A 16,004-nucleotide genomic window follows, 5' to 3' on the forward strand; every position below is an offset into this window, starting at 1 on the left:
ACATTAAAGCCAGCACCTTTTTATAACTAGTGAATGCAGATAGAAAGGTACTTTATCTTTTTCACATGTCTACTGAGAGGAGCCTGATTAATTTTGAAATAGGTGACTTTTATTTCTTGCCAAGCATGCATAATGATGCATTCACTCTAACAACCTTCATCCATTCGTCCACTTATCGTCTTTCCTTTCCTTTCAGTTAATTTCCTTTCTTTTGCACGTCTGTAATGCTTTTCCCTGACATTCAGTGGATGGATGGATGGATGAATGGATGGATGGATAGATGTAAAGAGATGATAGATAGAAAACTATATGTATAATATATACATACTCCTCCAATCCTCCCTCTCTGATTTTATGTCTCATTTTCTGTCTGTGGAAGATAGGGGTAATGAAAATAATTGTGCTTCATTAATTTGGAGTCTGACTGGATGATAGCCATTTTGAACTATGTTTGGCAATTAGGCTGTCCAAATTAAAAGTGACCTTGGGATACTCTGCTCTTGCCTCTAATCGCCTAATGAAGCAGTTGTCTATAAACAGTCAAATTTGTAATGTAAATTTTTTTTAAGCGTTTCTATGCTGGTTGCACTAATTTTCTATGTTTCATTTTTAAGAAATAAAGAGGTAACACAAACAAAGACGGGAATGTGTGGATGTCTTCTGGTAAATGTGTGACCACAGTTGTCATATAGTGTTTGACTTTGGGATATAAAGGATTACACCAGACCTCAAAAATCCTGTTGCTTCAGGGCAGATTCTGCTCTATTTCGATCTCACCCAGAGGTTATATGACATGCTACGGTACTTTCAGTTGTGTTCTCACTGTTATTAGAGGAGTAATTAGAAAGCATACAGAATATGTTCTGTGTATAGACCAACATTTATACTTGGGGCCCAGCAATATGCAAGATCCCTTTCCTCTTTCGTGTCCCTTATGCAAGGCACCTTTAATTGGTATTACTTGAAAGAACTACCAATCAAAAGTCTTAATATAGAGGCAACGCAGAAGGAAAAACGGGAGAGGTGATGTAAACTGAAATGCAACTCGTAGACTGAAGATTATTACTCTGCTTGTAAAGTTAATTGAAAAAAAGCTAACAAAGGTAGAGTCTTATTACTAAATTAAACTCTATGGAATATTGCTCACTGGTGACCTGTTTAATGAGAATGTTTAATGAAGTGTCAGGTTTGGGGGCAATCAGAGGGCGAAATATGAGCTAAGTTAGGGGAGAGCAGCAAGAATAAACAGATGTTGTGCAATCAGTTACTCACGATTGACCATAACCCTCTGAGACCAGGGGGAAGCTAGGTTCATTTTTCTACTTTATTAGTACGTACTGTGTTTTGTTAAGTAATTAGCAAACAAAAACACTAGTACTCAAGAAATCTATCTCATTTCTTGAGGGATCACACAAAAGTAACCTTTCTTCTGTCATGGATATATGTGGGGGACTGGAGAATGTATATGTGTATATGTATGTATGTAAGTAGCTAAGTAACGTCTTTGTGTATCCTCTTGTTTGTGTCAGTATTCTTTCATGTAGTCGTTTAAACTAAGAGATGACATTACCTCACCTGTTTGCTCATTCCTTTACAATTGTTTTTCCAGGTGACGACAACTGAAGCACTACCAGCAAGCATGTTCATACCTGTGCCAAGTCCAGACAGAGAGCCGCAGAGCACCCCTCATGCTACATCCAACTCTAACGCTGAAGATACAAAGAAGCAAGCTGGTTAGTATCTGTTTGTTAAAAGCTATGTGTTCTGTAGTGAGCATGTTAATGCACTTGGTGTATATTAATGAGATTCAGCTACATTCTACAACCTTATACCTGTGTATTTACACTTTGGAAAAGTCAGTATTTATTGCATAGGCTGGAAAAAATTGTTATTACTGAAGCATTTCACAATTTTGGCCTGCATTCACACCAACACATTATGAAAGATTGTTGGTGTTTGCAGATTTTGTAATTAGTCAGTGCTTGGCTTGTTTGTTTTTTTTGGCACCTTTCCATGCCACTAACACACTGAATGTCCTTTATTGATATTACTGGAAAAATTCCACTCAGCAAATGTAGAATCTGATGAATGGCTATCTTCTCTTGACTTATTTATTCACAGATGCATCAGATGCTGATCCAGAAAAAGGGGTGTCACTCCCTACTGAAATAGCTGAAGCTCGCAAGTCACCTCTGGAAGATCAACAATCAGAACGGGAGGATGCCACAGGATTCCTGTGCTGGAAGAAAGGCTGTAATCAATTGTTCAAGACCTCTAACTCCCTACAAATGCACTTCAATGAGGTTCACAACAAAAGGCACCAGTTGCCTGTTTCAGATCGGCATGTCTACAAGTACCGCTGCAACCAGTGTAGTCTGGCCTTCAAGACTGTGGAGAAATTACAACTCCATTCACAATATCATGTGATCAGGGCAGCCACCATGTGCTGTCTTTGCCAGCGAAGCTTCAGAACACTACAGGCACTGAAGAAGCATTTAGAAACCAGCCACCTGGAACTGAGTGAAGCTGACATCCAGCAGCTGTATGGGGGATTATTGATGAATGGTGACATTATGGCAATGGGTGATCCAAGCCTTGGTGAAGAACATGGAAGTCTGGGAGAGGATGACAAAGATGGAGATGAAAGTGATCCAGAGGAAAAACAAAGCCCGACAGGCAGTGACTCTGGCTCACTGCAGGAAGATTCTGGATCTGAACCTAAACGTGCATTGCCATTCAGAAAGGGCCCAAACTTTACGATGGAGAAATTCTTGGATCCATCTCGTCCTTTTAAATGCACTGTATGCAAAGAGTCTTTTACACAGAAGAACATCCTTCTGGTTCATTACAACTCTGTCTCCCACCTACACAAGGTGAAGAGGGCTCTTCAGGAGTCTACTACTGGTCAACCTGAGCCTACCAGCAGCCCTGACAACAAGCCATTCAAGTGCAGCACTTGTAATGTGGCATATAGCCAGAGTTCAACTTTGGAAATCCACATGCGCTCTGTTCTACACCAGACCAAAGCTAGGGCAGCCAAACTTGAGGCAGCAGGGGGGATCACTAGCTCTGCAAGCGCAACTGGTTTAAGCAGTGGAGGATCCGGCATGAGCACATCAACATCAAGTCCAAGCCCAGCCAGCAACTCAAACACTAGCTCCACCAACCACAGCTCTTCTGGGAGTCAGGCAGCCCAGCATATTCTAGGAGGAAACCACACAAGCCAGACTCACAACACTGAAAACCAGGGGAATTCCTCGGTGAGCTGCCACTCCTCACCATCTGAGAACCACGAAGTGAAAAAGTCCAAATTTTCAGACATTCTCTCTGCAAGGGGGCAACAGCAACAGCTTCAGCAGCAACAGCAATTGGCTCAGGCTCAAGCCCAAGCTCAAGCACAGCTTCAACAAGAGCTCCAGCAGCAAGCTGCTCTTCTACAGTCGCAGCTGTTCAACCCAGCACTTCTGCAGCACTTCCCAATGACAACTGATGCACTTCTGCCTCTGCAGCAGCAGCAGTTGCTGTTTCCTTTCTACATCCCTGGAGCAGAATTTCAGCTAAATCCTGAGATCAGCATCAGCAGCTCAGCACTTGGCTTAGCTGGATCCCCCAGCTCTTTGCTTGAAGATCTTAAAAACTCAGCCCAACAGAGTTGCTTGCAGCAGCAATTGATGCACCACCACCTTCAGCAGCAACAGCAGCAGCAACAGCAGCAACAACAGCAGCAGCAGCAGCAGCAACAGCAGCAGCAGCAACAACAATCACACTTGCAGGTTCAGAGCCAAATGGCGTTGCTGCAACAGAGTGCATCACTCCTCCAACAAGCTGAATTAAAGCAGAAACCTCCCTCCTCTCAGAATGACAAGGACAGAGAAATACAAAGGGAGAGGCATGCAAGCGAAAAAAATGAGGACTATGTAAATAAGGATTCTGCAGACAGCAGGCCAAAAGAAAGGGAGAGTCAGCATATTTCAATAAACATAAACCATGATACTGGCTTGCCTCCACCAAGGATTGCTTCAGATGCTCGAGGAAATGCAACTAAAGCCCTGCTGGAAAATTTTGGGTTTGAGTTAGTAATTCAGTACAATGAAAATAAACAGAAAGCTCAGAAAAAGACAGCTGGACCTACTGGATCAAGTGGTCCAGGTGGAATAACAAGAGTCATAGATCCCATTGGGGGATTGGAGAAGCTGGAATGTGAAGCCTGTGGCAAGCTGTTTTCAAACATACTGATTCTGAAGAGTCACCAGGAGCATATCCACCAGGCTTTCTTTCCATTCCGATCCCTTGAGAGGTTTGCCAAGGAATACAGAGAACATTATGATAAGCTCTACCCACTGAGACCGCCTACACCAGAGGCTACTCCAGCTCCACCACCTCCCCCTCCTCCACCCCCACCTCCTCCTCCACCCCAAAGAGCTCCCACCCCAAATATACCTGTGTCTAATGCCTCACTCACACCTCCAACCGTGCCACCTCCACAGGCACCAGTTCCAATGACACAAATACCCATGCCAATGGATTTGCCGCTCTTCTCCCCACTTATGATGCAGCCCATGTCTCTTCAGTCCCTGCCTACTCAGTTGCCTCCCCAGTTGCCGTCTGTTGAGCCAAGCCTGGCTTCAGACCTGGCCCAACTCTACCAACAGCAACTGACACCAGCCATGCTGCAGCAGAACAAAAGACCACGGACACGCATCACCGACGACCAGCTTAGGGTCCTACGACAGTACTTTGATATCAACAATTCACCAAATGAGGACCAGATCAAAGAGATGGCAGACAAGTCAGGGCTTCCACAAAAAGTGATAAAGCACTGGTTCAGAAACACCCTTTTCAAAGAAAGGCAGCGCAATAAAGACTCGCCTTACAATTTCAACAATCCACCAACAACAACTCTGGAAGACACTAAAATTGATTCCAAACCTCCTTCTCCTGAACCTCAGAAACACGAATACTATGGAAGCAAGAGATCATCCAGGACTAGGTTTACTGACTACCAGCTAAGAGTTCTGCAAGATTTCTTTGATGCCAATGCTTATCCTAAAGATGATGAATTTGAACAGCTCTCAAACCTTTTGAGCCTCCCCACCCGTGTTATTGTTGTGTGGTTCCAAAATGCGCGTCAGAAAGCAAGGAAGAATTATGAAAATCAAGGTGATGGAGGGAAAGATGGTGAAAGAAGAGAACTGTCAAACGACCGATACATTCGCACATCTAACCTGAACTACCAGTGCAAGAAATGTAGTCTCGTTTTCCAGCGTATATTTGATCTAATAAAACACCAAAAGAAGCTGTGTTACAAAGATGAAGATGAGGATGGACAGTATGACAGCCAAAATGAGGATTCAATGGATTTTTCCCATGAATGTTACACTCCCTCTGGGTCTTCCTGTCACACCCCAATGCCCTCCTCTTCGAGTCTCTGCCCACTTCCACCCACGACTTCAGCATTCTCACACCTCCCTTCCACCGAGAAAGAGGAGGCATCACCAGCAACCACCTCAAACCTCTATGATGAGAAGCCCAAGCAGTTACCAGAAATAACCGCTGATCCGCGAGAAAACCAAACCTCCATTAAGCAGGAAATTGTGCACCAACCTCAATCTGAGGTACAACACCAGAGACCACAGAGAGAAGAGAAGATCCAAAATGTTTCTAAGCCCTCCAAGCATTCAACTCCTTCCTTTTCTCAGCAGCAACAGCAGAGTGGTCTGTCAGCCTCACAGACAAGCCAGCCTTCATCACAAAGCTCTCACATGGGCCTCAATCCACACTTGACCTCTGCCACACAACAACTGGCACAGCAGATGATCCCATACCAGTGTGAGCAGTGCAAAATTGGCTTCCCCTCCTTTGAGCACTGGCAGGAACACCAGCAATTACACTTCCTTTCTGTGCAAAATCAATTCATCCACCCGCAGTTCCTCGACCGTCCAATTGACATGTCTTTCATGCTTTTTGATCCTAGCAATCCTCTCCTGGCAACCCAGCTAATCTCTGGGATGCCACAAATTCCAAGCAGCTCTGCCACCTCTCCGTCCACCCCAACCTCCACTATGAACTCCCTGAAAAGGAAGTTAGAGGAGAAAGCTAGCACTAGTCCAGGAGAAAACGATAGCACAAATAGTGGAGAAGAGCCACAGCGAGACAAGAGGCTTAGAACCACCATCACACCTGAACAGCTAGAGATCTTATATCAGAAGTATTTATTAGATTCTAATCCTACGCGTAAAATGCTTGACCACATTGCTGTTGAGGTGGGTTTGAAAAAGAGAGTTGTGCAAGTGTGGTTCCAGAATACCAGAGCCAGAGAGAGAAAAGGCCAGTTTAGAGCTGTTGGGCCAGCCCAAGCTCATCGTAGGTGTCCTTTTTGTCGAGCTCTTTTTAAAGCAAAGACTGCCCTTGAAGCACACATTCGCTCTCGTCACTGGCATGAAGCCAAACGTGCTGGATATAATTTAACTCTCAGCGGTATGTTACCTGAGCAGGAGAACATGCAAATAAAAATGGATGCTCTTGATACATCAGGTTACTCCCAGCTACCCCCTACTACAAACAGTGATGGACAAAGCTCCTCCATGTCACCCATGAACAAAGGCTTGGACTTGTCTCCAAGGGGTCTACTGAGCCCTTCGTCCATCAAAGTTGAAGGAATGGAAGACTTTGAGAGTGCCACAATGTCCTCTATGAACCTGAACTTTGATCAGAGCAAACTCGGATAATGATGACTGCTCTTCTGTGAATACAGCCATTACAGACACAACCACAGGTGATGAGGCTAATGCTGATAATGACAGTGCTGATGCAAAGCACAGCCAAAATAGTGGCGATTACCTGTCTAAGTCTGGGGGCACAGCTCCCATCCTTGAAAATGATGACCAGATGTCCTCGGGACTAGTGAGCCCTGCAACAAGCTATTATGCTAAGGACTATGAAAATGAACATATGATTGACCACAGTGAGACGTCCAGTCTGGCTGACCCCTGCTCACCAAGTCCTGGAGCCTCTGGTAGCAGGAGCCTTGAAGGTGGAGATAGACCTGGCCAAAAGCGCTTCCGAACCCAGATGACTAACCTCCAGCTGAAAGTGTTAAAATCCTGTTTTAACGACTACAGGACACCTACCATGCTGGAATGCGAGGTACTTGGCAATGATATTGGACTTCCAAAGAGAGTGGTTCAGGTGTGGTTTCAAAATGCTCGCGCAAAGGAGAAAAAGGCAAAGCTCAATATGGCCAAGCACTTCGGAATAAATCAGACGTCTTACGAGGGGCCGAAGACTGAGTGCACTTTGTGTGGTGTTAAATATAGCGCTCGCCTCTCTGTTCGCGATCACATTTTCTCCCAGCAACACATCTCTAAGGTGAAGGATACTATTGGCAGCCAGATCGATAAAGAGAAAGAGTACTTTGACCCAGCTACTGTCCGCCAACTTATGGCCCAGCAAGAAATGGACCGCATTAAGAAGGCCAATGAAGTTTTAGGATTGGCGCAGCAACAGGCCATGCAGCAACAGGGGATGTTTGATAACCCTGCAATGCAGGCTTTAAATCTCCAGTCGGCCTATCCAAACCTGCAAGGCATCCCACCTGTCCTTTTACCAGGGGTTGGCAGCCCCTCTCTTCCCAGCTTTAACTCATCTAATTCAGGTACGTCACTATTTGGCATTTTTTCACTACTAACACTTCAGGTTTAGAGTTGCAGATGGGTTTTCTCAACTAAACTAGTTTAATAAATGATCATCCATTGCTACAGGAAGTACTGTGTATTTCCAGGCATCAGATCTAACTATGAATCCATCTGCCACATATATTCATTAACACTGATGCAAATATATCTGACATAATTTAATGACCTTTGCCATTGTTGCTATTGTTGTGCTATTATGTACCCAACCTGTCTCAAATGCTAACACTTAAGCTTTAGACCAGAAAATACCACAAAGTACAAGGCTTTGATTTTGTGATATTTGTAGTCATTTCACAAAGCTTTTTATGATTCACATAAAAATAATCGTTTGCCTCTTTTGTATCACCTTTCAGTATTGTTTAATTAATTAGTTTTGTTACAGCTGAATAATCTTTTAAAAAGGCACTGCACTACCATGAAATAAAAACCTATTAAGTCTTATTTTCTTGTCTGTATTTGACACATTTGCAGCTTTAACTCCTCCAAAACCTTCAAACCTCCTGAACATGCCTGGTGCCAGTGTTCCCTCACCTAGCCTCCCCACGTCTGGATTGCCCAACAAGCCTCCCTCCTCATCGTCTCTCACCGCATCCAGCCCAGCCCAGACCAACACGTCTACTTCCCACTCAAACTCCACCTCCAATTCCACGTCCTCAACCAGTCAGTCGCGACCTGAACCCCCCAAAGAACGAGATGCTGAGAGAGTAAAAGAGAAGGAGAAAGCCAAGGAAAAGACAGAGAAGCCCTCAACTCCATCATCAACTGGAAGCACCCCCGCCCCTTCCACTTCTGCTGCCAGCGCCAAAAAGGAGAAACCTGAAACAGCTGTTCCTGCCACTTCTATGCCCACACCTGGAATGGAGTATGTGGTAGATCCTGCCCAGCTTCAGGCCCTCCAGGCTGCTTTGGCATCAGATCCCACAGCTCTCCTCACAAACCAGTTTCTACCCTACTTCATGCCTGGCTTTTCCCCATATTATACCCCTCAGATTCCTGGGGCTCTACAAGGGGGCTACCTGCAACCAATGTATGGTATGGAAAGTCTCTTCCCTTACAACCCAGCATTGTCACAAGCACTGATGGGCCTGTCTCCAGGGTCCCTACTGCAGCATTACCAGCAATATCAGCAGAGCTTGCAGGAGGCACTACAGCAGCAGCAGCGGCAGCTTCAGCAGATCCAGCAACCCAAGGCGAGCCAAACTTCAGTTCCCCCTCAAACCTTGGGGGATCGCAAAGATTCTGCCAAAGATCCAGCGAAATCAGAGGAGCAAAAGGGCAATCCACAAAGTGAACCTCCCACTTCCTCCTCGTCCTCTTCCTCCTCGTCCTCCTCCTCCTCTTCTCATACTACAGTACCCTCCGAGCAGAATGAGATGGATGGCAAACCTGTGGACACCCATCTAGACCAGTATATCGTCCCCAAGGTGCAGTATAAACTGGCATGCCGCAAGTGTCAAGCTGTTTTCACCAAGGAAGAAGCGGCTATTACCCACCTTAAATCGAACTGCTTTTTCGGTCAGTCTGTGGCAAACCTGCAAGAGATGTTGCTGCGTGTCCCCGGTGGCGTAGGTGTAGGGGCTGGAAGTCTCTATGACTGCCTGGCTTGTGACACTACGTTGGATGGGGAGAAAGCACTCAGTCAACACCTGGAATCGGCATTGCACAAACACAGAACAATCAAGAGATCGGTCAGAAATGCCAAAGAGCACGCTACTAGTTTATTACCTCACTCTTCAGCCTGCTTCCCCAATCCTAACACCGCATCTACCTCGCAGTCTGCCACTCATCCCATCAGCAGCCCTCCTCCCCCGCCAACAACATCAGCCACCATGCCATCTTCTGCTGTCTCCTCATCTTTGTGCTCCTCCTCTACTACCCAACTCAACACCACAGCTGCCGGAAAACCCTGGCCCCAGGCCCCTTTCCCCAGAGCTTTAGCTGGGAAGCCCAATGCTAGTCCCTCCTCTTCTTCCTCCTCTTTTCCTCCAGTGTCCTCACCTTCAACGGTTACCTCAAGTTCATTGAGCACCTCAGGAGTTCAGACCTCGATACCAACAGACGTCTTTACCGACGAGTCTGACTCTGACAGCAGTCAGAAGTCAGCAAACAGGCTGGGCAGGACGGCGGAGGAGCCGCAGCAGCCTGGCTTTGTCAAAGACAGTAATAGTTGTAGTAGTAATCTTGCTAGTGTAGGAACAGACTCCATCAGATTGTAAAAGAGCTTTCAGTGATGGACGATATTTAAAAAAAACTCCCTAAAAGACAAAAAAAAAAAAATCCAAAAATTAAAAAAACCCATAAAAAGCAGCAATGTTAAAAATACATTAAAAGTATACAAACCAATTTCAGAAAAAGATGTGTAAAGACTAACTGCAATTCCAAAGCTTGTAACCAAAAATTTTAAATGTTAGTGGATTGTTTTCCCATATCAACATGCTGGTTTTCATTTTTGTATTTCTTTGTTTTTCTTTCGTTTTTGTTTTAACTCAACCGAAACGCACCGATCAGCCACAACATTAAAACCACCTGCATTAAATTGTGTATGCCCCATTGTGCCAGCAAAATAGTTTATGACCCATCAGGGCACGGACACTTGACCCTTCAGTGTGTCCCGTGGTTTCTGGTACTGGGATGTCGGCTGCAGACTGGGATTGTGTTGAGGTCCGGGGAGGTTGAAGGCCAGGTTAACGCCTTAGGTTCTTTGTCGTGTTCCTTAATCCTGCTGTGCGGTTGGTCAAAATACCATCCGCATGAATGCCAAGGTTTCCCAGCATCACACTGTAACGAGGTGAACAATTTCTTTTTTTTAATCAGCTGTCAGTGTTTTTAATGTCGTGGCTAATCTGTGTACAGGCATACTAATATGTGAGAACAGAAAAAGATCGCTGCAGTTACGTTTTGGGTAATGGTGGAGGAATGCTGTACTGTATGGCAATGGACTGCCTCAAAGTTGACAGATGGCCCAAGAACCCTTTTGAAGAAATGCAAGTCAACGAGCTGTCCCTTTGTTTTGTAATAATTTCTACTTAATAGCACAGCCACAAAAAGCCAGTATGTACTGTATGGGAGAATAGTCTATCAGTTTTCTTGCTATTTAAGCATTCAGATACCAATGGCTTGCAAAAGTGAAAGAATAATGTAATGTCTATTTTATTCTCAGGTCAACAGCTCACAGATGTTTTTCTGTTACAGAAATTCATGTTTTCACCTTGTGTTTCCAACAGGAGATGAGCATTATTATTGTTTTCTTTCTGAACTTGATTTACTAATAGAAAGTTTAAGTTGAATTAAATTTTGATAAGGCATTGTTTCTGGGCATTCAAATAGGGTCAAACGATTTGCTGATTTCAATATCAGAAATCCTTTCAAAGTGGGGAAGTTACAGTCCCGATTATCCCATACAAGGAAAGCATTGCAGACGTGATAACGGGCGATGAATAGTTTTAATTAAAAAAGAAAAAAGAAAAAAAAGAATCAGCCTTCTGTATTTATGATAGATACAAGCATTTTTGGTGTTAAGTAGAATGTTGCATTGGAAACGAATTTAAACAGTATGGTAGGTTGGAGGAAAAAAAAACCTTTATGTACATTTAGCTTTTGTATTGTCCAATTTTATGACACTTCATTTGATGTTGTCTTGGTCATTCCGATAGTCTAGATTATGGACAGGTAATTTATCGAAACTTTATTTCTGTCTTATTCTTAACTTCTTGGGAAACATGAACCCAAATGCCCCTCCTGACAAGGCAGGATCCTCTTTTAGCATTATTTAAATTTTATGATTTGGTTGGTATTGCTCTAACCAAAATGAAAAAGATAATGGGTGAAATATTGAAAGTTTTATTTAATTTAATTTTTGTGTTACCTTTGTGCACTTATCACTGTCTGACTCCTATTTTTCACTCTTCGTTTTCCTCTCTCGGCACTTATTTTTCTCTCTCGCTCTCCTGTGTTTGTAGATATGTATACAAAGCAGGTCTTTTGTTCTTCATGTAGTGTGGCTACGGTCTTTTTTTTTTTTTTTTTTTACCTTTTTTTTGTCATAAGTGAAAATGAAAAAAGAATACTAATAATAATTCTCACGCTTTAAGACAAAAAGAAAATCCAAAGACTAAACACTTTCACCATTGGTGCATAAAGATGAGAAAAGAGGGTTCTTTATACTTGAGAATTTGTTGCTGTTTTTAGAGGAAAGAAACAAAGTTTTAAAAGATAAAGGAGTACGCATCAGAGTTGCCGATTTTGCTTCTTTGCAAGCAAACAGGTGGCTTTTTTACGTAAATACCAAAAACCAAAAAGGGCCCTTGTCCTTGCATTGTGGAGTAGCACCGTTACAGAGCCATTGCAGTTTGTAAGATAGAGGTTATTAATCTTTGTTTGACTTTTGTCACATTCAAATGTCAATTTTTTTAAGAAAATGTATAAGGTCTGGTCTTCAAGGACATACGTTTTGCTGCTAATGTAGAATTTTGAGGAAAAAAAAAAAGAGTACCTAGATGCATGCTCATTTTGCTTTTGGCTAAGCTTTAAAACAAACAATAAACCAATTTCTTGCCTCTGCAACACCTTTTTTTTTTTTCTTGTTGCAAAAACGGAACTTTGAAGACTGTGAATATATGTTCCAAAGGACATTTTGCCGATTTTCTTTTTTTTGAATAGACCAATGTTTAAAGCCAATGATCTATAACGTTTGTAAAGAACAGTGCATTCCAAATATCACAATGGATTTTTCTTAAGCAAGGACTGATCCTGTTTCATTTGATTGCTTTTAATTGTCACAATCTATTTTTTCCTCATTTTTGAAGTGACTGTAAACTGTTGTGTACATTTTTTGCATCATTGGTTGCTGAAGAAAGCGACCCCCATATGTCATTTTGTGCTGGCATGGAACGTTGCTGAAAATCCCTCCATCCAGTCAAGGTTGTTGCTCACTTGTTAAGCAAGTAATAGTGGTTACCAAAAAATGTATATAATACATCTGGTACTGATGCGTCTCATAGGTTTAGTAACATTTATACCAGTCGACCTACAACTAGTCTCAGAGGGGAATAACGGCCGTTTTGCTGAGGTGCTGTCGCTCAGTCACTTGTTGCATGTGTCTGCAGGGTGCCACTTCCACACATAGATTACAGGTAGAGACATCTTCATTCCAAAGCATTATGTCTGGAAAAAGTAGGAGGATATTTTTGAAGATGTCTCTTGTTTTCAAATTGTTAGGATGCTTTCATGTCCAAAGAAGTCACTTACTTCGTTTTGTTGCAATGGAAATGGATGTGCGTAGGTACCATGCCCTTCTCCCTTATGATATCATCATTTTAATTTGTCTTTTCTTTTTTAATTAAACCAAAACCAAGACATATTTAAATTTGTGGAGAACTACTTTTTTGGCCACTATTGTATAGTCAATATATTTTTGCCCTAATGACTAAAAAGGCACAATCTCAAAGGTGTTTAAAAATGCTACATCTTGTCGAGAAATGGTATTTGGTGTTAATACTACAGCATGCTGTTGAAAGTCAGTAGATCTGGTCTGCAAGCTTGCTACGTCTCAAGTCCAGTTCCCTGAAATACTGTTCACTTGTGCTTTCTTGTGTTGAAAAGAAACCCAATCCTTAAGTTGTACAGTTTTTCCTCAAAATATGTTTGCTTTATTTTATTTTTCAGATAATGTCAGACATGTATTATTTTCTTAGAAGTATTTTATTTTATTTTCCGTGTATTACTTTTTATCATAAATTAACACTAGCTTTAAATTGAATTGCTGAAATTGAGAGACAAAAACGAAAATTATGACCTGGCCACTTTATATTCATTGTCTCAATGATACTTTTTGCTCTTTTTTTTCCAAAGTGTAATCTTTTGGGCTCTTTTGTGGAAGACACAGTTGAGGTCTTCACATTAGATTCAGCCAGCATGTACTCTGTATGGGTTTGTGTGTTTATGTAAGTGTGCGTTGTACGTTTGTGCGCGTGTATGTGCGTGCGTGTCATAAGAGCCAGCATCAATTCAATTTTTTTTCTTCTTCTTTGCCTTTAATTATTATTATTTTTTGGTTATATGTTACTCACCAAAACAAGCTGAACCACGAAGCTGGATTGTGAATAACTGAAATTCAGAAAATCAAATTTAAAAGATAACGATTGGAAATGAGAACGATGATACCGAAGCACTGAGCAGTTTTTACTTTGATTGAATATATGAATGTGGCCAAAGCTTTATGCAGTTGAAACACAAAGGAAAAAAAAACGTGCCCCGGATAAGTGTATATTTTATTGCGGCACACAATGCTATTGTGGATACAGGGATCCACCTCCTTACATTTGGGATACTTGATTTTAATGGACAATTACAAGAGAGGGATAAAGACAAGGTCTTGCTGTAGAGGTCATCTTTTGCCCACTGTGAAAACGAAAGTGTACCTGTATACAGATATAGATATATTTAAAACCAAGACATCAACTGTTTGTTTTCTTTTATTTGTTTGTTTGTTTTTTGAGATGAAGAAGGAATAAAAAGAAATGATAAAGGACTCTGGGAAGCTTTGGAGATCTTGTTAGGAGGACAAGAGAGGCTCTGGGCACACAAAACTGGGCATGGGAGCCAAAGCCAGGCTCAAAACAGCTTTAAAAACCACCTCCTTATTTGATTACTGACAACTCTGTAATGCGAATGGACTCTGGAACCAATGGACGTGTGTCATACACAGAGGAAAGTCTTTAGAGGAAACTGAACTTAAGTGGCTCCAGCTGCCTCTTTCTCCTTTCTGTCTGTCCTTTATTTCTCCAGCTCTGCCTCCGCTTCTGCTCTTTGATGGACATTTTCCAAATTTCAGGACAGGATGGACAGAGATGCTTGCTTCATATCTTCCAGTTCATGTTGCTACCCGTTTCATTTCCTCGTGCTTGTCTCCGGTTGACAAGTAAAGCTCTCCAGTCAAATGGCGGCTCACCCCTCTCTCTGTTGGTTACATTATCTAAACAGAGAAATTAACAACACAGAGAGGGGATGGGTTCTCAAAGCTGTCATTCTTAAAGAGGCAGTTACACTAAGAAAAAGAAAAAAAAAAAAGCATATTAACCAAAATTAACAACCAAACTAACAACCAAACAACCATTTGCTCCAACTTCAAAGATGAACTGTTACTTGGAGCTCTCTGTTCCTTTTGTGACTTCTGGTGCCACAATGTTTTTTTATCCTTTTATTTTTTTTTCTTTTTTGTTTGTTTTTTTCTTTTTGTTTCCTTGAATTACTCCTCCTTCGAGCCTCATAAGCATGGCTCTGTGGCTCCAGGCAGCCCATCTGAGGGTAGAAAAAAACAGCCTTGCAATGTACAAAAAAGAGCAAGTTAAACCAAAAATGTTGTTCTTGATGTCTTTTCTATACTGTAGTCTTGTTAGCTTTTTTGTTACTGTAATTATATGAAGATTTCCAAACTGTACCAAATTACATGGAAACTAACATACATACAACCACATGGAACTTCAGACTTTTAAAGAAACTTTTGTCACAAAAACTTGTTGTCCTAGTTAAGTTGATTGTAGATGGTAATTGAATATACTCCTTTGAAAATATTTCATCAAGTATGTTTCTTGCTCATTGTGATACATTAAAAAAGTATGAGCATAAAAACGCACTCGTTTGGTCTCCTTTCTGATTGTTGTGGGATTTGATTGCTTTGCTTTCAGCGGACTGCTGTTCGGCAGACCTCGGCACAAGGTTGCAAACAATTTTCATTTTCTCTTGTGTACTGAAAAGATTTATGCATCCCTTAAAATACAGATTTTTTGTTGTTTAAGAGACCATATGGATTAGATATTTGCATGAATTTCATTAAAACATAATCATCTCCTTTTGATCCCTTTTACACCAAACGACCAAAGTTTCAGTTATTTCAATAACTGTGTGTGCGTGTGGGTGGATGTTACTGATTTAAAAGTGCCATCTAACCCTAAAGGATAAATCCACAAAAAAATCCCAAACATTAGGAGAAATGAACTTCAAATGCAAAATTTATACAATACTGAGAGACAGGAGTATTCTGCAGTAGCTGGAGAGTCTTTCATAGTATTTTTCTTTTTGTGACCTTTGTACCATATTTGTGCTCTTAGCAAACTAATAGACACTCAATGAATCAAACCAGAAACAAAGGACTGCCCAATATATTTACTGAAGAAGCCTTTTGTTTTTTACATGTTGTATTCTGTTTATTATTGTACTATTACCATAGGGTCTTTACCTTACAATGCACCTTTAAGCGGCTGTTGTGATTTGGCGCCATATAAATAGAACTGAATTTACAGACCTTGACCA

General features: G+C 41.8%; 1 protein-coding gene across 1 annotated transcript in view; it reads left to right on the plus strand.

Annotated features, from left to right (window-relative positions):
• Positions 1-14,814, plus strand: part of zfhx3 (zinc finger homeobox 3) — a 135,818-nt gene extending 121,004 nt beyond the window's left edge. The window contains 4 exon segments of the mRNA XM_040011218.1: positions 1,610-1,733; positions 2,122-6,722; positions 6,724-7,654; positions 8,166-14,814. Coding sequence (XP_039867152.1) covers positions 1,610-1,733; positions 2,122-6,722; positions 6,724-7,654; positions 8,166-9,910 — 7,401 coding nt within the window. The 3' untranslated portion in view covers positions 9,911-14,814.
• Positions 14,815-16,004: the final 1,190 nt, after the last annotated feature.

This window comes from Simochromis diagramma, unplaced genomic scaffold (assembly GCF_900408965.1).
Source record: "Simochromis diagramma unplaced genomic scaffold, fSimDia1.1 OVJJ01000603.1, whole genome shotgun sequence".
Classification (NCBI taxonomy): Eukaryota; Metazoa; Chordata; class Actinopteri; order Cichliformes; family Cichlidae; genus Simochromis; species Simochromis diagramma.